Consider the following 25772-nt stretch of genomic DNA (forward strand, 5'->3'; position numbering starts at 1 on the left):
ATCTGCACAGGGGAGCCAGCTGTGTGGGGTTACAGCTGGGGTTGGAGGCATAGGAGGCTGGGGTGGGCAGTAGTGGAGCTGAAATCAACAGGGTGTCCAGTGGGATGTTGTGAGCTTGGAGATGAGGAAAGGAAGCAACAGCATGACAGGAAGGGAGGATGTTGGGAGACAATGCTCATTTTCCATGTCTAAAAGTGTCAATATTAGCTGTGGTATTCCGGTTTCAGGGTCTTAGGAAGTTGATTTTAGGAAGTGGCTGGTTGCCTGTCAGCATTGTGTGTAGAAGAATCACAGATAAAGATCACAACTGCTGGAAAATGAAATCATGAAAACAAGTTTAACTTATAGAATATGGGTAATTTTGTTCCATACCCATAAACGTGGCTAAATACGTAAATGGGTTTATATTGATTCACACTTTAATCCATCTTCAAAAATAAAATTTTCTCCCATGATGCTCCATTTTCTCCAAAACAACACCTTTTGTTTTTTTGCTATTGTCTCTTACTACAGCAAGAGTGGATGGCCCGCAGGCTAAACAACCATCATCAGCTTCACGTGGTGTTCATCTGGTATGAATAATGGCTGAGAGCAGCAGGCAGTGTAGCAGTTCAAGATCCACAGACAATCCCTCTTTTCTGGAAGCCTCCGTTCCAACAGTTCCTCCATTTCTGCAGCCACATCAGCACCATGGCAGTAGTGCAGCTCACTGGGCTTCTTCCCAGCAGTTGACAATTCTCTCCCTCCAGGGATGCAGCCCACACAGGCCATGATGGTTAGCCAGTGATGTCTGTAGGAGGCCTTTACTTTCCACCTCCTTCCTCTCCTCCTCCTCATCTCTTTTTTTCCAGTGAGAAGGCCTGGTGCTTTTTTCCACTTCTCTAATCTAAACTCCCTCCTTCTCTCCTCTCACAAAAAGCCCATGGGGACTTGTTCATATTCTCTTTTCTTAGTGTAGTTCATCTTTTTCCTTATGACACAGAACCCATCCCCCCAGAGTATCCAGCTTCCAGAAGAAAACGAATGGTTAACCCCATTTTAGTCTGTCTATTCAAAGGTTCCCCCACAAAGCTGTAGTTCTCACAGAAGATAAGATTCACATAGAGTAGAGGAGAAGGTATGGTATGTATTCAACAGAAGTAGAAGAGAAGGTCATTTTCTGCAAGAGTGTGGCATTTGAAACAAGCCGTGCATTTCTAAGCAATACGTTGCACCATATTGTGCCGCTTACAAACAAGGTGAAAAGCTTACTTTTCAAAGCATTTCTATAAAACTGCTGCTTTACGTTTGGCTGGGTACACCATCTGCTCTTAGGCTGGTTACTTTAAGCTTTCTAAGTTCTGCACAGAACCTCAAGATATAATATTAGCACAATGAGTAGCCTTTGTGAATCGCACACTAGATATATGATATAACAAATTCAACTCGGGTATGGCAACACAGCCATTGTTGTACCACAGGTCACTGCAATAGAGCCATGCATACTGTCACACAATTCAATGTTAAACAAATGACAAATTTTTCAAGAGCAGCACTGAGCTGTGAAGTGACTCCAAAGCAAAATGATGTATCTATGTAATATTACTGTCAAGAGAAGGAGGTGGCCAGCCATAAGGTATGACACGTAAATATACAAATGCTTAGATGGCAAGAAAAGAGGCTCCTCTCCATTGCTGTTGCTGGAATGACCTCAACTCTTTCACCAGTCTTTTGCTGCTGCTCTGGTTTATTCTGTCCCTCTCTCTGTCTTTCACTTTGTTGTATCAAGCACACACTGCCACTGCGGTTCTCACACACATGCTCCCTCATCCTCGGTCACCCTAACCACCTCATTTCTCCAGCCCTCCCTCCTCTCCAACTCTCACTCTCTGCGTAATTCAATCATCCCAAGGAGATGGATATCCGTCCCCTAGGAGCGCTTACACTCTCCATTTCCTAAAGCGCTTGATCAGATTAATTGATTGCACCCCCACACCCCCCCATCACTGTGCCCCTTCTGCAGATAGAAGTTGATGCGGTAGTGGAGGGTGTGCAGAAATCAGGTTTGCATTGATATTTTTATAAAATGGCTTTTTCCTTCTGCCCCCTGACAGACCACATAAAAGGACAAAGGGGAATAGATAAAGTGTGTGAGCCGGGAAGAAGGGGGTGGGAGACACAGAAGGGTAGAAGCCTGCAGAAACAGGCAGGAATTATAAAGAAGACCAAACAATAACCTGCAGTGTACAGGAGAACAGGAGACCAAGGAACAACATAAAACAGATAAACAAGACTGTTTAGGAGGTTTATAGTACATGTGAGGTGACTGTGTGTGCATGCATCTGTGTGCCATGATGTTTTGGCTGCAAGCATGCAGAGCACAGCAGAGGGTAGGGATGGGAGAGTCAAACCAAGCCCCACAGGGAATGCAGGAAGACCTCAACTCATCCATTATAACTGCGAGCCAAGCGGCTGCCATGTCTCCTGATGGCTGAGTCCCTGTGGAACTGTCTCTCTCTTCAGTTCCCTGTCTATCTCCCTCTCACCCTGTCTCTTTCTCTCTCTGTTGCTCTCCTTTTCTCCATCTCTTTCTCTATATCTCGCTCTCTTTGGCACTGGGGATCGTAGTAGATTACGGTGCTGTTCCAAGCCTTTGGCTTCTGCGTCGTGGCAGGGGCCAAATACACACCACATTCACACGCTCATACACACGCGCACCAGCACGCAAACACAGAGGCACACAAGTACACAGAGAGGCTAGGAACTCGCTCGTCTCTCTCTTATCTATCTGCCGCACATGCTCCCCATATGTGTAAAGCTTTTACATGAGCGCACCATTATAGCTGAGGCTTTTACCTCTGGAGAGCCAAATTACCTTTCAGATACAACCTTCCCTTTTTCAACTTGCCCTTGACATTTACTTCCCTTGCGTTTCCCCTGTACGTATACACTCAAACACACACTACAAAACCACACGTTCTTGCTTAATCCAGCATGTTAGCACGTGTACAGACAAACACACACATATTTACCAAGTTGCATGTCCTCTGGCTAATAACTCTTAATCATTCAGATCTCACTCACACATTTTCTACACATTCCTCTTACCCTGTAGTATCTTTTATGTTCAGAAAATACTGTATGTCTGCAGGATATAACACACTGCTTAGAATAGAGCATGCACTTTTCAGCTGCAGAGCATCTCATACTTGGTAATAACAGGTAAGGGCTTGCATTTGGTTTTATTAAAAATGAAAACGACCACACTATTAATCTAATACACTTGTCCCAGCTCTAACTGCCATCAAAATTAAAACAAATATAAAAACAATCCTCCACCAGTGTCCAAACCTGAAACTACATAATATGACTATGGTTGTAAAAAATAATTGTAGATAATTAGAAACTGATGTTTTCTCTTTTCACAATTAATCGTGCACTTTAATAAAAACCCATTAAGCAATATTTTTTTATATTAACATCGATTTAAATTAGACTCCGTTAAATGAACTGGTTGGTATCTACTGATCCCACTGAAAATCAACACCACACTCTGCAGTTGTATGCAATTTACATGCAAGACTGCTTGCACAAGCCAGGTCTATGCTGCCTGAACAGCATGAAATGGTGGGGAGCTTTATTTATTGAGGAGCGCTTAAAGAAAGCATTTAGCATGCCAAAGCGACTGAAATATATTTTTCAGGAGTTAGTGAGCCCAAATAAAACAGGAGCACAAAAGTGAATGTTGGCCTTACATTTCACAGGTAAAAAGACGGAGGACTCTGTTTCTGTTTTTGTTCTGACAACATCCAATATAATACCAAGCTCGGTTAGAGTTGCAATAGACCTGAAATCAGATGATGTCACAGAAACAAGTTTTTAATCTTGATTTTTTTTTACAAATGTCATGGATTATATCAAGCATGTACAGTGTATAAAGAATGGATTAAGAACAGTTCTTAAAACGGGTACAGTACCAAAAAAAGTCTACCTCAGGGTTGCATCCGCCAACTGCATCCACTACAAGTAATGGGCAAAATTGGCCTAACTAAGAATCAGACTGCAAAAATGAAAACAAGACTGCCACTGAAAAGATGAAAAGCTAAAAATATAAGTTAAGGACCAAGTCGTAAAATCTTTACTAATGATTATGACACTGTCTGATCACAGCTGGAAAAGCTGGGATTCAGTTTTACCACTATATGCAGCAAAAGTGATTTTGAACGTCATGCCCCACACTGTGATCAAAGAATGTTAAGGAAACAAGAAATTTTCAACAAGAATATTAACTCGCATGAGTGGGAAAGTGTTAATGACATGCGGCAGATGATTCATAGAGTGATCAGAAACACATGCTGCTGCTCCCTGCTGCTTGGAGGGGGAATGACCATGTAGTGCAAGTGGAGAAGGGGAAGAAGAACTTATGTGAGAATGCACAGAGGAGGTGCTGATATTGATTGGGCAGACTCGTTTGGATAAATATGCACCCTGTTTGTCTATTTCATGGTCAATTTGAGAAGTGAGTGGCACTGGTTATTTGCTGCTGTGCAGAGGCAAACATGTACAAATAGCATATTTGTAGGAGGGAAACTGAACCCCTGAATTGAATACACATAATCAATGCAGACAGTCAAATTGATACACGCATTCAATAAACACACATACACATGCATGTATGCCCCGTGAGCTTGAGTCCTTAGCCTACAGCCTAAATCAACACATTTATTTTTCTCTCTATAAGACTCTCTCTCGCTTTCTTTCTTTGCCCACACTTTTTATTTGCTAGGGGGCTCAGCTCAGAGACTGGGATTGATCCTGAGCTGCCGTCTTGAACTTGCACCCCGAGGGCAGCTCAGTGCACACACACGGAGGCCCCTCTCCACTTACTCCAATCATGGTTACACTCACTGTTACACTATATCCACTTATACAACTAGGATGACAAATCCATGCAGAAAGTGTCAACCACCTCCACCTGGACTCTTTTAAATACAATGGAAGGCTGATGAAGACTACTTTTAGGAAAGGTTTATATCCTCCACTAAAAGAGGCACTGCATTATTTAAAACACAGTTAACAGTCAAAGTTCAAAACCAAAAACTCACACTGGTCTTTTCTTTCGCTGAACAGTTTAAAAATTACTAGTGTGTGTATAAGTATCAGGGGAAATTAATAAACATAACAGCTGCTTTGGTCATGACCGCAACAGTTTCAGAAACCACATCCCATTTGCTGAGTGGTTTTTCATGGGCAAAGCACAAAAAAACCCTGTTTTTTGCAAAGGCAAAGATTCATTTGAGCATTTTACATAAATAATTCATACAAAGACAGATGCTTTTGCAGCGTTTTCACCTGGAGACAGACAGCTAACTAGCCAGAATGCTCACTCATCCACATACCCTTCCTATTTTTTGAAGTAAGAAAAAAAGGGAGGAAATGGGCATAATTTGTTTGATTCATTTACCGTTGCCTACTATGACTAAATGTCATTAAGAGTGGTTGCTGCACAGCTATGGAATAGCTGGCAGCATACTGGGAGTTGAAATAAAGCAACATGGTAATTAAAAGGATGCATCCATCCCACACACACTGTGCCAGTCAGGAGCCTAATAGCTCTATGGAGGCTTGCGTGTTCAAACTCACACTTACATACACTACGGTCACAAATAAATCTACAACTACTGCCTGTGTTTTGCTGTGACTGTCCTGCATTCCTATAGAGTTTGTGATTGATGGGCTCTATGATTGGTGTTGTGAGACAGGTGGAGTCTTCGGGTGAGCTAATCTACACTGCCTCCTACAGGATAACAGTCCACACTGGACCTGTGAATGTGTGAGATGCTCATCATCACCTTCAACCGAGTTGATAAGGATGACGATAAATGGTGTTTACATAGCACCTATCAAGTCTTCAAATTCAACCACTACAACTGCTTGACAGCAAGGATGGATTCAAACAGGAGACTGTGTAGAAAGTCTACTGTATGTCAGAGTTGTGTGAAATGAAAAATTACTGGGTGCTCTCTAACAGATGTTTTCCTTATGGCCTGACTGATATTTTTTCTTAGCAAACTTTTAATTATGTCCCATTAGTTTAGTATCTACTCTTAAAGGTTATTAAGTGTCACAGAGAGCACAACAACACATCCCAACCTGAGATACAGCATTGCCTAGTCGCAAATTTCATCAACAGAATGTGAAAACCATCAGAATTAATCAATCCTTACCAAAGGACAGCGCTCCTACCTTCCATGCAATGCAGTTGCCTTTGGCGCTAAACTGCAGCGCTACCGGAAACTCGCCACGCTCATAGAACTTGCGAAATGTGGTTGATTTGGTAGGGCGCTCCTGAAAAGCCCCAGCTGCCGGGGGACCCACCACCTGGTCAAACACAAGGACATGAAGAAAGCAAGAATGAAGAGAAAGGAGTGAAACAGAGAAATAAACAAAATGAGACATACACAGCAAGTGAGTGTTGTTTTATAAAACCAGAACTGACTGTGTTTTGTCCTACAAGAAAGAATTACTCTCACTACCTTTTCTTACAAGTAATTCAGGAAGACACATGTGCCAGCTTCCCTGCTTCTCTAAAGAAGGCAAAACACAGATAGTATGTGCATGTGTGTGTGTGTGTGTGTGTGTCTTGGCCCTGTAGCCAGAGGCACTACCAGAGGCATCGTTAGGATCATCTTTTGCCTGCCACCATACTGGATATGTGCATTTACTGTGCTACTGAAAGCCAATGGGATTCCTGTCACATCAGCCACACTGCCTGCTGCTTTTGATATAGGGGCTATTAGTGGTGGCACCCAAAAAAGATGTACAGTAATTAAAAGCAACACGCTGGATTAGAACAAAAAGGGAATATTATCATTCTTATGCATGTGTGTGTCCAGTTTGTTTACCTATCTCCATTAAAGTGTAATGCACAACAGTTAACCTTATGTTTCTGTGACATGTATCCATCCGGACTGGACTAGGGAGCTAACAAAAATGAGTTGGGAAAACATTTCAATGAGGAATTATAAATAAGAATCATTAATATATCCTTTAGCAGTGCAAGCTGGCACGTATTAAACGTAACAACATGTGCTGGTGGTTAACTGACAAAAGAAGCTCAAACCTGGTAGACTAGGCTATAACCACGTCTCAGAAGAAATATACACTCACACACACACACACACACACACACACACACACACACACACACACACACAAGAATGAATAGTCAAACAGCAAAATCTGAGTCAACTGACAATATTCTTAGTCGGGTACAGCCCTAATATTCAAGTTACAAAAACTGTAACAATCACACATTGAAAGATAAGCCTAATACAAGGATGTGTTAAAAATGACATATTTTAAAAGCCCCTAAAATTACTCCAAAGCATCTGCAAAGAAACACTAACACTCACTGACAAAGTGACTGAATCATCTCAGCCAAGACCCAGTGGTGAGACTGTTAAAGTGGGAGCAACTCGTACTTATTTGACTGAAGATATCAGAGCTTTTCAAACAGCATGTTGTAGTGGACGAATGACAGAATGTTGGAGCCAGTGTTTTCCCTGTCCGTGTTCCTTGTGTGCATTCCCCGCCATCTGTGTCGCGCTGCCACATGACTGGCAGATGTGTGGCTGTCATTAATCCTCAGATTACCACCCAGTGAGAAACAGAATTTTGCAGTCCGCAGACAGATCAAAGTGGGTCTCATATAAGTTGCCTAAAACCGGTGTGCAATGTGAGAGATATTAAAGAGGTTTTACCATCAGGCTACTTAACAATGGTTTCTGTTACATCACTCACTAGTGTTGCCCATTTGCTGCATAATTCAAAACCAAAATTGATTTAAAAAAATCCTAAAAAACTATAAATGTTGCTTAGAAAACCCACACCAAAGGAATGATGTAACATGGATCAAAGTATGCAATGTACAACACGGTGCAGCTGGTTCCAGTAAATATAGGCTCAAGAAAGAGAGGCAAAACTATTAAGGGGGACCCTGAACGACTGTCTCTGAGCACTCACTGCATTTAAACACCTCTAATGCACCGTAAGATTGCAGCACAGTCATTTCAAATGAATCCATTTGGAGCATTTATTTACCATGCCAGGGAATTCCGAATAATATTATGCTCAATTAATAGGCATGTTTGTATACCTACAAAAAAAAGACATCAAACGATGCATGTATAACAAAAGAAAAGGCCAAAAATCCATCACAAGTGATATGTATGACTGTTACTTTAAATATATTTAGTTGCAATGGGGTGTTTAATCTTGTACAGCAGACAAAAAATTGTTAAGCTTATCCTTTTATATAACCATCTTAGGCATGGTCAGAATTATTTTTAACCTGCACTGGTTAAAAACCAGAGATTTTAACCAAATTCCATTTTAAAAAAGTCTAAAATCGATAGTTGTATCAAAACCAATCATTCACAAGTGTCTTGTTAATTCTAGTGTGCGTCTTTCTAGTGTGTTCCTGCATACACGTGTATGTGCCGTACCATCTGCCAGCGTCCATGCATGCCCACTTCCAGCAATCCAGCAAAAAAATTTCTGAGGACACAGGGTTAAGCCTACTAACTAACCTATGGCCCAAGTGGGAAAGAATTTCACATTCTGCAAGCACAGTCAAGAGATTCTTGACATAATAAATGCAATGAAAAAAATATGCAGGACTTACATCAACTATAGCACGAGCCCGACCAACCTCGCTACTCACTTGAAAAGGCAGCACATAGCTGTATCATTTTTGTGTTGACTATAGACAAATCAAACCATGTGAGAGACAAAGATATACATACTGTCAGTTTACATCATGAGAGTACTGTTTCTGTCTTGTCACATCAAGAGCAAAGTACAGGAATGCAGTGCATTTTGTAGTTTCATTTACACTGTAAAATGTACATCACTATTATGTGTTTGCCTTCCAGCTTTTTTGTCCATCTCTGTTCATTCCTTTCACTGATTGAGTTGTTTGTAGCACTAGCCGTGGAAATAGGAAGCTGTAAAGCTTGCAAGATCAGTGCTGCTCCAGTCTGCAGCAGTGACAAAGCCTTCATATCCAGGTAGCTATCACGGTGGTTGAGCTACACAGAGAAGCTAAAAATAGCTCAGACTGGGCAGCCAGGAGAGAATGAACCCAGGCTGCATTGACTGGCTGAGCAGATTTTATGGTCAGGAATGATGACGTTGCACTCAACTCCATGGCCTGTTCATGGCTGAGGTGTCGCACGCTTCACAACTATTCCACTGTTTTCTGCCCAATTATGATCACTAGCACACCAAGAGCCAGAAAAATATATAATGTACATACATGCACAATGGCAGTCCTGTGGCTCCGCTCACCATACAAAAAGCCAAACACAGAAGCCCTTTCCTCCACCATCTGCCAGCTCTTGCATGCCAAGAGAAAAACAGCTCTTATTGAATCACAAAGTAATAGCTATAGCAAAGAGTGCCCGTGTTGTGAGCAACAACATCCTTAAGTTCTGTCTTATACGGGCGAGCATCGGTTTGTATTAACTTACTTTAGATTAACCGTGCTGACAAGAACTGCTGGTGATTCTGCTGCAGTGTGCTGTACTGCTACTATAATTTTTAGCGCTGTACATCTCTCAAATACATGGTTTTCTTCTCTTCTGCTCTGTCTGCATTTCTTGCTGATGGGAGTAGCCATAAAGGTGGTTGTGTTGTGATATGAATGTTAAGGACAGCCCCATGCAGTGCAGCATACCCCTTGTGTAATCCAAAATTCAACCATGTTCTAAAATACTGGCATAAACACAAACACAGACAGTGAAAAAGGCAGAAAAAGGGGGCCTATAACATAGACCTATACAAGCAGATAACATCCCACCTCTCTGTGGAGGCCATAAAATGAGCCTGTGAGGTGACAGACTACAGAACAGAGAAAGAGGTGGTGTAAGGCAATAAAGGGAGAAAGTGTCTGTTTTGTGTGCCCCTGGTGCACACATCAGGGAGTCATAACAAGGCAGTACTGGTCAGATGAGCTCCAGGCTGTCATTTCTCTCCTTCGCCTTCGCTCTACCTCTAGATCTGTTTCCTCCCTATTGCTGTTGTCCACTCCAACTAGCTCCACCGTAAACCTGACTGCTGCAAGACCCACAGAAGCAATAACACAGCAACATGCACTCATGCACACACACGCTGCACATGCTAAGCTTCTCCTGAGGTAGCAGGGCCGCGTGCTCCTGTCATTTATAATGGTGTCACACTGTGAAAGAGATGCTTCTTCTAACCTTATCACTATGGCTTTCATGGCACTTGATGATGAAACACAAAGTAGGTGGGTGGCCAAAAGACACAAGGAAAAAACTGCAATGAAAGAAATTAAAAGGGAAGCTGAGGTGTGATGAAGGTGAAGGGTGAAAGAAGGAAGAACAAAAAAAAAAGAAGAACTCAAGAGGCAGAGATGGAGAATTGGGGAGGGTGATGGCGAAACGGTGGATGTGGTGGATGTGAGAGGAAGCGGGGCACAGGGAGACAAGAGGTGTGGCTCATCAATTTTGAGAGTGAGTTCAGCGTGGCGGGGCTGCTGGTGCATGTAGGTGATCCATCACTGTGCCTGGGCCTCCAGCTTCAGAATTCTTGCATTCATCTCTCCATCTCTCTGCCTACATACCACCGACCCAAAACACCTTAGATGTCTGGTGAAGGGCTGTCGACTCATCAACCCTGGATTGCCACTGCTGCTGCACTGCCTCAAATTAGACCCTTGTTAATCTCTCACTTCAATTCTATCCCATTCACCCTTCTGCCTGTTGTCTGTCAAGGGAAAAATGCATTGTGCTGCATTGCATCTGTAGGGGAACAAGGGCACCACTGCACATACAATAGATGTACTGCAGGGATGGGCAATTCCGGTCCTCGAGAGAAGCTGGAAGATACCAATTCACTTTGTCTTTCCTCACTCCACCTTAAATCTAAGACAGTATCCTTCTGCTTCTGATTGACTGAACACACCTGATCCAGGTAATCAGCAGTAAGCAGGGCAGGGATAGTTGGAAAACAAGCAGGCAGCAGCACTTGAGGACCAGAATTGCACACCCCTGGTGTACTGCATCACTCATCTAGTGCAAAGGGGGAGGCACCCACTTGCTTGTGCTCTCTCTCTCTCTCTCTGCATTTCACTGCTGTTCTCAGTTGAGAGATTATTGAAGTCTGGCTCTACGCAGAAGGCCGCCCTTCCTGAGGGAGGGAGCCAGGGTTGGTGAGTCACAGAGGATGGAAGAGACAGGCTGATCCACTCATGACAAGGTCAGCTTGCACATCGCTGCCACAGGCAACAAAATTAACTCTTTTTATATTCAGACTATACTCTGCCATAGCCCTGCCATAATGAGTTGGGCTAGAGATGTACACTTTATTCTCAAACTGTATTTAAATGGACAAAATATAAATGAAATTATGATATTTAGGTTGTTAGGGAATCCCTAACAACAGGTTAGTTTTGCTTACTCATTACTGTACCTCTGCAAGCCAAAATGCAGACTTTTGGAGGCTGATTCTTTTCAGAAGAATAAATCTGCAATACTGTGCAGCACTCCATTAATTTCTCATGACCAAACAGCAAGAAGTGCAATCAGTCTGCAAGTGAGTTTCATTATGTGCAGAAATTAGCTCTGTTGAGAGAGACATGGTCGGATGAGAACAAATGAGTAAAGAGCTCTCACTGGACGGGAAACCACATACTGATGAAAGGTAACAGAGTCTTTTGTTCAGAGCTCACAGGACCATAGAAGTGTGCTTTACATCTGTCACAGTGTCAGAGGCTTTGGCATCAACTGTATCGTGTACACAGGCACAAGGGCAGGGATGTTTGTAATGAAAAATGATGACACCACTAGGCAAAGACGGCACCACACACCTTGTGTCACTACAAAGGCACAAGGATGAAATAGGTGACAGCCACCTACTACTGAACTGTGCACAAAAGTGATCACTTTAAAAAAAAAAAGAACTTCAAAAAGAAGCTCCCAGCATTGGAGATTGGCCCCCCTTTTCTGCCTCTAGTTTAACCCCATCACTTAAAAGAACAGCATAGACATAGGAGGACGTTAACAGGATGTGAAAGAAAGAGTTTGAGGTAAAGGGAAGGGGAGGTGTTTAAGTGAAAGACACTCTGTATGAGCAAGGAAATAAGAGTGACCATACAGTCACACTGATCCAGCAAAAGCACGATTCCGTGCTGTGTTTTAACACATGGGGCTACGTTGGCCACAGGTTGAGGGTTTGCAGAGGGAGTATTGTGGGTGTGTTTGATACAGCAACATTGTGACGCGTTACCATGAGTGGCTTCATTCACATTTCCAGGCCAGGAGTTTCCATTGTGTTTTTGTTATCCACGCTGCTAACGTAGCCTGCCCTACCTTAGCACCAATTCTACAACCAGTGTGTTTGCACTGATAGATAAAAACCTCGTTTTACATCTGCTACTAATGAAGCTGCATGGCGTGTCGTTATGGTGTAGTAACTGTGGCCCAAATTTGACAGTGAATAGCACTGAATGCACATGCAAACAAGATAAACACAAAAGTCTTCTTCCAGCGGGCGTTCACATCCCTATCGTCCCCCGTACACGGCTGGTCAAAGGAATATGCCAGATGATGTTACCATCTAGTACGGTGAAAGTTGAACCAGATCCTACTTTTTCGCCACATGGGGTTGCGTCATTTTGGCGGAGCCACTTTCGTTGCTGGTGCCAGCTACAGTGAACGCTAGCCCCATAGAAATGAATGGAGAGGGCTACATTTTTTTACACCTTTGAAATTCAATCTGAACGTGGCCCAAGCGAGTCAGAACATGAGAGAGAGAAAGGGAGTGAGAGTGCCCTGAGTATTTTCCATCCTCTCTGTGAGGCCCACTTATCAGCCAGGCTGCAGGGCAGCCTTGTGCTTACAGAGCCCTATTGGCTGATTCTTATCACCAAACCACAGTCGAGAATGTGGCACAGAGTGAATCAACCTGTATGGCAGAGGCAGAATATATTAGCTGTTACTACTTGTTAAGTGAATGAAAAACAACATTCAGTGAGCTCAGGAGGCTAAATTTAAAAGAAGTATGCACATTGCTGAATTCACATATACTCAGTTGCCAGTCTATTAGGTACACCTAGCTAAAATTAATGTAGTCCAATACAACACGTTCTCCTCATGAGGGTTTCAACATCACAGAATACATCGTCCTAAACGATTATGCAGTTGAATCAACAGCCCTGAAAAACAGTGTGAACAAAAACTGAACACTGTCACCTTAAAGAAGAGAGAATTTATTGCAGGACTGCTGTATTAGGCTGCAGTAGTTTCAGCTTGGTTTTACCTAATTAATCTGTGACAGCAATGTATGTCAGAACTAAAACCAAGATATACACTTCAGTGTGCATCCATAACACAGTTACAGAGCACATCATGCATGTACAAGTCAGATTAAAGCCATACACTTAAAATAACTGACTGACTAAATTGAAAATACACTTTTTTTTTTACTTAACACATCACTGTTTCAATTGGGCAAGCTTATTTTCTATATTATGCTACCTTTAGTAACTGTGTGCATGATTTTGTATATGTGCGAGCAAAGAGAATAAAGCACACTCTCTATTCCTAGCTGTTAAAAGACTGGGGCATGGACTGATCCAGTGCTTTGTCTTTACAGCCCCAATCAGTGTTGACACTTGAAGGTATTAAAACTCTGCACTGGGTTATAAAATTAATGAGACACATAAGGAAAAATACATCCCCGATCCACTGCAGGTGCCACCTGTGCTACTCAGAAAGAGGAACTTAACTTCCTTCCCAATTTTATTCACCAAATAAGTAGCTTCTCATCAAAAAACATTCTCATAATTGCAATTAATTTACAGTGGGGCAGTCTGAAACCACCTCATTGAATATGAATCTTTCTGAAATCAGAAACAATGCTCTGTTTTAGAGTGGCCACTGCTCAGAATAGGTGCATGAGTCATTCAAAAGTTGAAGTTTGTTTTGCAGGTAGTATAGGGACTGTGAACCAAGCAGATCAGCAGACAGTCACAGACAGGCAAGTAGGCGGGTGTAGCTGTGACCACGCAATATAGTGAAGAAGCATCACTGGGAGCTGTGGAAGGTTTGATTTGACAGCAACAGGTCCACAGGAGGGAGGAATAGGAGAAGGACACCCGAAGCAGGAGGCTATCGATTTCACCGCGGAGCCAAAGACAGGCAGCCACAGTGATGAGAGAGGAGGGAGTAGGTCAGTCTGCAACCACACCACCCCACGGGCACACACACACACACACACACACACACACACACAAGTGTCACAGGTGGCCCAGTGCTGACAGATTCCTGAGGGGGCACAGGGAAGTACAGGGAGATAAAAAGCCCATACTGATATCGGAATATTGTTTAACAGTAAAGAACATTATCTAGGTGCTTGGTATGTATTGCAGAATGAACCCCAGGCCCTTGGTTTTACCACATGATCAGTGTGACTTTCTATCCTGCCTATAGAGAATGTGAAGGTACATCATGCTGTGTAGAATATTGGGACAGGAGTGCCATTTGGTGGGCATGCACTGTATTTACCTGCATACATTCTTGTTTTGTTTGGCTATAAAGTTGCTTATATTATTTAGATCTCACTTGACTGATTGACTACTTCAGAATGGATAACCTTAGCTGACTTGTAGCAGCTGTAGAGATCAACACAGCATGACAACTTCTCTATATGGCTGTCTGTTAAAAATGATGCGGGACGTTTACTTACAGAGACACCATGCAGAGACCAAAGCCTGGCATGGTCTCAAATTTGACCTTTAAATAAATTAAATGGGAGGAAAGCACACTGAAGGCTACATCTATGCTGCCTAACTCAGCTGCAGCTCGTCCTACTCCCTCTCTACTTTCTTTGTACTTGAATGTAACAAATCCAAAATCTGTTTGCTATGATGAGACACGTATCCGCACAGAGGTTCTTACAGGAAACAGTGATATGAAGTATTGAGACCTCCTACAAGGATAATGCTCTGAGTGATAGTCCACCCATCGGATTAACCGAAGAGACAAAGAAAACACTTTTGCTCCCCAGATGTCTTGAAAGCAGGAAACCTCTTCGATGCCTCAAAGCACATGCTGTGCTTACTGCAGCAGCTCTCTCAGGCAAGGCTTTTAGCTGAGCTACAAGGAGCCACTCACACACATGCACACAAACAATCAAATAAAAAGGAGATAAGGCCAAAACACTGTGTGAGCCACCTCTGGCTTCTGAGCTCATTTATTCAGAGCTAAAGATATGTATCAAAGTCATATGGATCAACTTCAGTTTTATCAATCCCTGCTCCTCCAATCCATTCATCTATCTACTGAGTCAATCACCCCTCCCACTTCTCCACCTCCTGCTCTGCATTGCAGGTAGCTGATGCTCTGACAATGAAATAATTAGTATATTTCTGTCTTTCTGTGCCACCTCCTCTATCCCCCGCCTATGATGACAAACATAAATCAGGGCTATATGAATGAGCAACAGCCAACCAGGGGTTTGCTACAATAGCATCAAATACCAAAAATAAAGCTTATTGTTGATGCTAAAGATCCTTAAAATGATCTCAACAGCAATAATTAAGAATGGCATATTACTGTTTGGACAAGAGTTAAATATGGCATTCCAAGCTCAGTCTGCGTAGTAAAATCCGTTTCATCTTCAATCGCAAACTGAACTCATCTACAGTCTTTAAGAGGTGTGTTAGCCTCTCCCTTCTGAATCATACTGGTTCTCCAATATCTTTCCCCTCTGCTCCCTCTAATTTCCTCTCATAAAAAAAGCTGCCTTCTATGACCCTCCTTGGCTTGAATTTTTATGTTTTTGTGGCCCATCACAGAGGAATCCTGTCAAGGTAATGTGATGATGACCCTTATACCGCTCACCATATCCATCAGTATCACTGCACCAACTAAATGTTTAAAATGTTAATGTAAAAACAGAGCCCAGGCAGTATAGACACCCTTTAAAAACTAGTGGAGAGTTGTCTTTTATCTGTTTCAACTGAAGGTCTTAGTCACAGCCTCTCGCATTAGCAGTCATATCAGCATCCATGTCACAACCTTAGTCAGGCAGCCAGCCAGACAGTCCAAACAAAGTCAGTTAAATTCAACAACACTAAAGAGATGGGTGTCAAAGTGACAGATGGAAAGTTGAGCATCTGTCATTGTGCTGAACCATTTGGCTAAAATCAAAGGGAGATGAGGGCCTTCAATGGACAGGCAAAGCCATGTCTGAGGCCAGACATGCTCTGGTGTGCTCCACAGAAAAGGGCCAAGAGGTTATATTGCTTTTCTTCTGCCTCTCCCTTTGTTCTCCTCTGTCTTAAGGGACTAGAGTGAGGTGTATGGGAGGGGGCAAAGCAATAAGTAAAAGAGAGAGAGGTAGAGAGAGGGTGGGGGATAGGCAGACAATGAGTCATGAACAGGTTGCCTGTCTCCCTCTGCCACAGCACGCCGTGTTGATCAAACACTCGTTAGTAGAATTTGTTTGGTGTTTCGGGACGGCGAGGGGAATGAGCAGGGGTGGGTGGAGCAGAGGGGTGCTGGACCGTGATGTGGATCATTTCTGACAGTATCAGAGTACTTTTACCTTCCCCGCTTTCTCCAGCTTGCTGCAGCAGAGCCATTGCCTTCAGCGGTACCTTCGATGGGAGCAGCTTGACTCTGTTGGATGTGAGACATGAGCTAAATAGCAGAGTAATCCTCAGTGAAATTTTGAAGGGAATGCACACACTACTTCAAATCTCATATGGTTTGCAGGTTTACTGGGTGAAGAACATCACAGCCCTAAAGCGTCATTTATGATGTTGGCTGCTGTGTGTTTTAAACAGTTTTCAGTGAGCAGCAGTGTGGCACTGGTGCACTGTCCTCCACCCCCTTTTCTTATTCTGGTGAATAATTCCCTAATAAGTATTCTGAAAGAAACATTGTTTGCATTGCAACACACTTGTGACATGTGTACAAGGTTGCATTTTCAATGTATTACTAATGGATGAGTTTGTCATTGTCCTTGAAGGATTACAGTCATACATTCTGGTCTCTGTACTGCTCAGCATAATTTAAAAAGGGTCAGGGCAATATTATTGCACTGATGGTGATTTTAAAAGATTTTCAAAGCAGGTGGTACAAAACAAAAGCCACCATTTGGCACTATTGGACTGGCACAACAAGGTTTGTCAGACACATTGATTTCTCTGCTACTGGTGAACTGTCACATATGACTCTGTAGCATACAACATGCTTAACACCAGCAGATTAGAATACTAAGAGCCCATTCATGTTCAGCAAGCACCTGTCAGCCTGACGGATGATAATGATGGAGGATGGGTGAATAAATGGCTAATGTCCTGTCAGTGTAATGAACATAAGAATAGCCTCATTTAGGCTTAAGGATATCTTACTCTGATGTCCAAAGTATGCATAAAAATGCCTGTTACATTTGCATGTCCCCGTTAGAAGGACATAGACACAACATAATAATGTTGTACACATCACAATCTACACACCTGATGAAAACTGTCTTAACTTGGAAGTAACTGAATTACAACTATAAGCACTTACAAAAGGAGTCACCAATTGAAACTAACCAACAGTGAACATACAGTACACAGCACACCAGTTAAACAAATCCTGCTAAACAGCATTCAACCTAATGTAACTCAACTTTAGCAATGAAGATGTTATTGTTGTTGTCTACTGCTTGTAGTTATATTAATAGCAGGTTCAACTGGTTATCAGAAGTTTTACAGATGACAGTTCTTTACTTTTCAGCATTTTCCATGCTATATCTTATACTATGGTTGCTTTGAGAATCTGTCTCTGCCATTTTTTAATTCAGTGACATACTGTAAATCTGCAAACACCTCAGAAAGTAAAGTATTACAAAACACCCCAAGAATACAATCAATTAGACTATTATGTTTAACAATAACGATAAAATGCACTAATGACAATAATTATAACAGTATATTTCACATGAAAATTTGGTTGCCAAGTAACTTTATTTACTATGTTTCCATTTGTGAAACAGTCTTGCATTAAATTGCTGGTTTATACCAATGAATCTAGAGAAAATAAAGATTAAAACCAAAAGGTAAAACTAAATGGACTGATTTGTGTGGCATAAAGTCATTACTTTACTGTTTTATTGGCACCAAGCTGCATAACACAACATTAACACAAACACGTTAAGCAAATTGACTTTATGGTAATTCCTAATCATTTACAGTGAACTTGGTGTGTAATGGACAATATAATCCATGTTTGCTTGTGTGTATGTGTGTAGTTATGTCCTCATCTTCATCTGTACTTTCAACACATCTGTGACCAAGTGAAAACAAGTGCACAAATCAGCTGACACCCCTGAATTCCTGCTTTTGATATAAGAAGAACACTGCTGGATGGTCTCTGCAACGGTTATCACGTGACATAGGGCTAATTAACTCTACCACAGAAAATAGAGGCCCTGCAAGGAGCAATAAACATTCTCCATTAAAAACCATCTAATTGGAATGCAAGCTACAAGGGCTTGAAGGAGAACATAACAAACACAGAGGCCAGTGTAATTGTCAACCAGGCTCTGAGGAAAGCAAACATAATAGACATAATCAGCCAAGCACTTCCTATAAGGTCATGACAGAATGCCATGGAAGTACTTCTCCATATCTGACTGAAGTTTCCAGATGGTGTTTTCCTCAACTGCAGAAAAGGTCACAGACATTTCAGCAGTCGTGCTCTTCAGATAGCATGCCATCAATTATAACCTAATCTATCTGCTGATACGTGGCGTCTGGAGCATGAAGCATAGAAATACAGTAACTGCTAGCAAATCCTGCCAAATTCATCCTTAGTCAACATCTAGATTTTCAATGAAAACACCACATCTTGGTTGCTAGTTGATCAAAGCAACATTTCTAAAGAAATGGTATTTCACAGACAGACTGCACTAGCTTTTATGGTCACTATTAATTAATAATATTTCATGGATTAAAAAAAAAAACATCTTAAACCAATGTTGAAAATGTGCTTCCATCTGGATAAGTTATCCATTGCTTTTTAAGGCAGCCAAAGTCAATAAAGTCGAAAGTTATGAGGAGAAACTTTAAGATTTCCAAGTCAGCCAGTACTCTGTCCACTCTGCACCTTTAGGCTCCGTGGTTGATCAATAGTAATGGAAATGCCAGCTGGACTCCGGAGTCCATTGCCAATTTCACCTGCTTCACCATGACTCAATTCTTCCTCAAATAACCCGGCTGCTTACTGGGATGGACTATAGGCTTCTGGTGCTGATAAGATGAGCGTGCAGGAGCAGAGGGCAGGAAAGATGGCTTAAAAAAAATAGTTATAGTGTGTGCGAAGGGTGTGCATGTATCTCCAAACACCACTGGTTTATAAAACACTTCCATGAGGTGGTTCAAGTGTGGCAGACAAGGTGAGGGAATCTTCAGCATGGCATCCAACAATGGACACTTCCTCAATTTGCCTTTACTCACACAGACATGCTTCACATACAGCACAGACAAAAATACCCCAGCAGGCGTCATGGCCAATTTATGTATCACGCTGGGCACATTATGAGTTCCTGTGTCAGGTAAATGTGTTTGGAGCGATGGGGAAGAATGATTTTGACTGCAAGAGAAAATAATAAATAGACAGATTCATCTCCATAAAAGCTTTCAAGGATTCAATCTTGGTCAACAACTGCTACTATTCATATAACTGACAATAGGCTTATTTTTATCTCAAGCTTGTGGCCTTTTTGCCTTTGCTGTGTTTATGTTCTCTTTGTTATGATTTGTTTGTTGTGATCCACCCTGTAGTGTTTCAGTTACAGTACAAAAAGGGATTTAATCATTGTAATTGTCTAATATATTAGGAAAATATTTCAATCTGATTTAATTCCAAACAGAATTAAATTTAGCTATATTTAACTGCAATTTAAAGTTATCATTTAAGCTAATCAAATTCTAGTCTCATTTAAACCCTAATCAAAGATTGATTTCTTAACTGTGACTTGTTTAACTTGTTCAGATGGCTTAATTTATTAAGATGAAACTCAGGTTACAGCACCAAAGATCGTGAAAGACAAATACAAATAAATCATCGCATCTCTAGCATAATCTTAACAAAACGTATCTCTGTTCTGTTACCTCTGTTTACTGTTTATATCATTATTTTATTGCCTTGGTTTAGAAATTAGGGTGTGTTTACAGTAATTATCTAGCAAACTTTCTTTTTTCCTGTGTAAAATGTTTTCAACTACAGGGACCTGCCTGGCTGAATGAAGGTTTTGCAGGGGAAAGAATGAGCGAGAGATAAAGACACCGAGAGTGAAACAGATAAAGACAGACAGGGAGACAGCATAGGGGGCCAAGACATCTGCTCAGGTATATAATGATGATGCTGTGGGGGAGGAAAGGAATAAGATATGAAGGTCATATTTGCTAGCATGGAGTCTCCATCTGTCCCCTGGGGTTAGTGGGGTGATAAAGGAATGAGGGTGGGGCTGGGGAAAAGGGGTTGGTGGGTTGAGGGAAAGATTAGAGCAGACTAGGGGACTCTGTTTGCAGCTCCACTTTTATCCCAGAGGCCAAGCAAACAGTAAATGAGGTGTCCTTTTATAAAAGCAGTCTATCAGCTCAGCAATCCTCAGACCCTCACAAAAAGTTGAGGCTGGGATTAGGCGCAGTTTGTAACAGCTAGCCCTCTTGCTGTGGGTGAACTGTGCAATACAAGGTTTTAAAGAGGATCATGTCTATGTTCTTGTGTGTGTGTGTGTTGCATTGTGTATGTATTGTAGGACACGAGAGTTGAGACATTAAGATCTTTCAACCTTTCTTTCATATCTTCTAATAAACAAGCAGAAGAGAAGGGGACACTTAAGCTCTTAGTAATATTCTCAGAGAATCTTTTTAAAGAGTAAAAACAGGACACAAAAAGAGGTAGCTTTGCAGGATGTGTTGTGGCAAACAGCCAAGCCATTACAGAATGCATAAATCAAATACAGGGCATGATGATGACCTAAGGTCACATATTCCGACCACAGCTTCAGGAGGCTATAAATCCATTGAGGTAATAGACTTATAGAATCCCTAGCTACAGTACATGACTGATCCAACAGTTACTGACCAAGTATTTCTACATTTAAGTACATTAGGTGTTTACACAGAGAGATGAAATAGCTAGTCTGGTTCCACACCTTTAAATCACCAAATCAGCTATTTCCACCAGTCCAAAAGTCACTACTTTTGTAGACAAGATTGAGTACATGCTACCTTCATGAAAAATACAAAAAACATAGATGATATTGACATAGTTACTATATATAAGTTGATGTAAGTTGCCTTAGCAGGGTATTTTTTGACCACCATAACAAAACAGTTAGCTGTCAGTCCATGTCAGCTGAAAGTGGTTATAGGTGGGATGGATGCATCACTCACTCATGATTGATTACGGCAAAAACATGGTACCTCCAAGAATAACGCAACTATCATGACTGAATTAAGTAAAACAAAATGGCTGTTACATGATTTTATAATGATAACATCAGGGCTGTGCACAGACCTTTTGGGGGCCTGATGCTCAAGCTGAACAAAAAATTAATAATTAAAAAAAGTTATCTGCAGACCTGCAGTAGCACATAACTGGAAGTGTGTATAAGATTTGAGCCAAAATATAAACACGTATTTAAGATCAAATGAATAGTTAAACTTTCAAATGTGAGTTTATAATGGCCCAGGATTATTGTATTGAAATGAAGGTTGGCTTGCCAACAACTACCAGTAGATTTTGCCACACTAAGTATGAGCAGACATGTAAACAGTGCAGGGATCACATGCTGTATTTGCACAATTCCTTGCTGATGCAGCCTAACATGCATTTAATAATAATTCATAGCCTAACAGTTTATATTGTCAGGCATAGTTACCGCATGCTTTTAGTTGACATTTTATGCAACAAAACACAATTAAAATTGTTTAAAAACTAAATTAAAAATTAAAACCAGGGGGGGAAACACTGTCCTGTAAAAAGGGCACTTATCAAATCAGTCACTCTAACCCAGAAAATAACACCTTAGTTCCTCTCTCACTGAAACACAAGGTGACAACCTCCCACAGGAATGTAAAATTCAACTTTTTGCTCTTTAAATGCTTGGCAATGAATCACTAGAGAAGGACTTCAGTGGCCTGTACTATTGATCCAATTTCTATGACCACAAATACTTTAAAGTATAATAAGTTTATGCTTCAAGCCCCCATATCCTTTCAAGGCTTGAAATGGCCTTGTTGTTACCTACAAATCACAGCTTTCTGCAAAGCCGCCCTCTCCAGAGCGATATGTCAGTGACCACAGGAGTGGAGAAAAAAAAAACAGAAGGCAACAGACACAAGCAAGCCTCTGAAAAACCTAATGGTTTTTGTTGAGGATTTAGCCATTGGTATGGCAGTGTGGGAGTATCATTCATGTTCCAGACGTAGCAGATCTCTGAGGAGATGGTGAATATTAAAGGGCTTTGCAGAAGCCTTCCTTGTGAAAGCTCTTGACAGGAGATTTGTTTATGACCTTCAAAAAAGGGGGAGGAAGTCAATGATGACTCTGACTTGCATCTCAAAACAGTCCCTGCCATAGAAAAAAAGAAGAGAGCTTCAATTCCAAGTATTTACTGTTGTCATCAGAACTGTGCAGCTCTTCCACCTCTATTTATCACATAGGCCCGATTCTTTTAAGTGCAGTGTGAATTTAACAAGGCAACAGCTGTCTGCAGAAAACTTCCGGCTCAGAGAAGACCTAGTTAAATCGCTTGACTCAAAGCATCCAAGATATGGGAGTGAAAGCCAAGGGGACTGCTGACAAAAATATTAATCTGATACTTTCCTCAAATTAATTAATTAAATGACTGCTGACCATGAATGCCTCAGTAGCCGATGCAGTGCTCTCATTTCACCAAAAACCAAGTCAAAGCTGTCAACATAAACAACATCAAAACAAATCAAGTTATTCTTCGTGAACAGCATGAACACTAGTAGATTTCACAATATCTCTGAAAAATGAAAAACAACAATATGTTGCCAGTTTGCATGTCGGCCTGGTTTGGAAATACTAAAAAATAAAAAAAGTCTTATCCTGTAAGCTACTCATCTTCATTCTCACCTTTAAAAAAAGAAATTTTAATGAAGAGCTTAGTGATGTCTCTATAAAATTGGTTGAGAAAATTCTTTGAGAGATTAGGCAAGTAAGAGTAAACCAGTCAATTTAAGCACTATGACTGTCTGTGCCATGCTTTGTTGCTCACCAGTCTCTGTGTAAAAGTGCCAAGTGAAAATTAAAATGTAAAGAATTATTATGTGAGGAATCTCAGACTGCTAAAACTGAGCAAAACACAAGAAAATCTCTTCTTCCCTTGAGCTGAAACAAAGTCTTTCAGGTGACAAAATAACTTCCTGGTGAGTAGTCTTATATATGTAAAATGAGTCAGACCCATAGATTACAATATCAACAGTAGAGAAATACTATAATTAGCACAAATTACACCGTTAAAAAAGTGCGATGGCACGTTTTACTTTTACATAACCTCACACAAGCACTTAAAAGCTGTGGTTAATGAGTGCCAAAATAAGGTGTGCCTTTGCACTGCTAGGAGGCTTGTTTTGTTCAGAAGATTATCATCATAGCTGCTCCCCATGGCTTACCAAATCTACCAAAGCACAGCAGGCAGTTGCATGTACATTTTTCAGTGGCCTTTGGTGGCAAACAGCATAAAGGAAAGGCCAGTTCATGTGTAAACTGACTGGACATGCAAATTTAGAAGACCTACTCCAAATAAAATGAGTTCTGATTTCTAGTAAAAATCTGTTTTTTGACCATACAAAAGGTAGTTTTACTGACCAATCAATACAGACCATTAATAAAGACTAATGCCCTCTACTACATAAACCTATTACACTTTGATGATCCATCTTCATTTGCAGTGAATTACTTGACTGTCACTGGAAATTAGTCTACTCCTTCAACACAGTTTAACTATATTGGAGGTTCAAGATGGGGACTGCTCAGCAAGGAAATCAAGGTACAGAAGCTTCTAGGCTACATCTTTGTCCCCCAAACCTAATTCAAGGAGTACCACTACATAAGCAACTGTACAATACTTTTTTATAATATATATCAACCCAGGTTGCTAAGCAAACAAAAAAACTAAGAGTGCAAAGTAAATAAATACACAATTGATATGCTGCATACAATTCCAACTACCCCACAAACATGTTATCCTATAGTGCAAAACATTCCTCTTCCATGTTAATGTCTCATCTCCAACATGAAATAAAAAGACATTTGCATTTTTCTCAGGCTTATGAATTTCATAATGTCTAATCATTGCATTCTAGCCTTGGAATGTGTTCTAAAAGTGTCAGTTTAGCCCATAAAGGTTATTGGATAATATTAAAGTTCTTAAACCTCCATTCTTGTGTGAAACCCACCCAAGCTTGTCTGACCCGTATACTTCATCACTAAGTCTGTCTCTCTCGCTCTCTCTCTCTCTCTCTCACGCACACACACACACACACACACACACAAAAACACAGGGACTGAAAAATGATTACTGGAGAGAAAACATTCAGGCTTTTCATTTTTATATTGTAATCCTATTTCTCTGGGCTGTTTAGTGTGCTTAGATTTTGCATGCACAAAAAGCAGAAAGATAACAGGTTCTTCTGAATAAAAAATAGAGAAAAGGTTAAAGAAAATGTAACAATAAGAAGAGGATAGCCTAATTTAAAGCTGAAGGTATGAGGCTGTCCCCTCTCCTCATCCTTTTCCATCAATTGCACCTAAATCTAGGTAGCGGTGCCTCATGGCAGCATGTGGGAGTCCAGACTAACGTTCTCATGTACCTACTACACAAAGCACAATTCAGCTCAACCTCACTCTGTCATTCTGACACTAAAATGCCACTGTTCTCCAAGACTGATATTTCTAGCATCCAAAAGCACGGTTAGAGAATAAAATAAAGTATGTGTAAAAGGAGACACCTTGTGCTCACTAACAGAGATAATACACCACACTGTGATAATTAGCTCGTGCTCAAAAAGCATTTTTCTCCTCAAAATATCATATTAGGCTGTACTGCACAGCTTCCTCAATTACAAACGGTATATACTAAAGAGTCGAAATGTTTTGTCAGCCGTCAGTCTTTTGTTTTGCAGTCCAACTTAAAGCTCCGTACAATGCTAAAGCTAACTGACGTTAACCAAGCGTTACCTGACGCTAACGACGTCAAATAACTTCACTCACCACGGAGTTCTTCATAGTGGATTTTACAGTGAAGCCTTGTGTTTTGAGCTTTGTTTTGTTCTTCAACATATCCAACAGGTCTTGTCTTCTGAAATGACGTGGTGATTCCACGCTGAAAATGAATGCTGCTAACTAATTAATGTATGTGTGGCTCTCTAAACATGAGTGACGCCTGTTTTTTTAAGTGGTTGCTATGCAACTTCACAGACGCTTTGGCCTTGTTGCCAGGGACGTGTCTCACTGTTACCAAGGAAACTCGAGGGCACTGCTGAAAATATGCAGAGTGAAGTGTCGTGGTTAAACAGTGGAGTATGCCTGAGTGTTCACAATAAGCATTAAATAGGTTTTTATTTCCTTTGCTTATTATACATAATATTACAAGTCTGTGGAGATTCTCAGCCTTCCAGGTCATGGTATTTTCAAATGTGCCAGTAGAAAGCAGTTGGACAGCAAAACAAG

The 25772-nt window shown here is 41.2% G+C and overlaps 1 protein-coding gene across 1 annotated transcript in view; it reads right to left on the bottom strand.

Moving 5' to 3' along the window:
* The window catches only part of pacrg (PARK2 co-regulated), a 127553-nt gene extending 102022 nt beyond the window's left edge, over positions 1-25531 (bottom strand). Inside the window, exons 1-2 of the mRNA XM_020591181.1 lie at positions 25314-25531; positions 6226-6360 (exon numbers count right to left, since the gene is read on the bottom strand). Of these exons, the coding sequence (XP_020446837.1) occupies positions 6226-6360; positions 25314-25382 (204 nt within the window). The 5' untranslated portion in view covers positions 25383-25531. The remainder of the gene's footprint in view (positions 1-6225; positions 6361-25313) is intronic.
* Positions 25532-25772: the final 241 nt, after the last annotated feature.

This window comes from Monopterus albus, unplaced genomic scaffold (genome assembly GCF_001952655.1).
Source record: "Monopterus albus unplaced genomic scaffold, M_albus_1.0 scaffold13.1, whole genome shotgun sequence".
Lineage (NCBI taxonomy): Eukaryota > Metazoa > Chordata > Actinopteri > Synbranchiformes > Synbranchidae > Monopterus > Monopterus albus.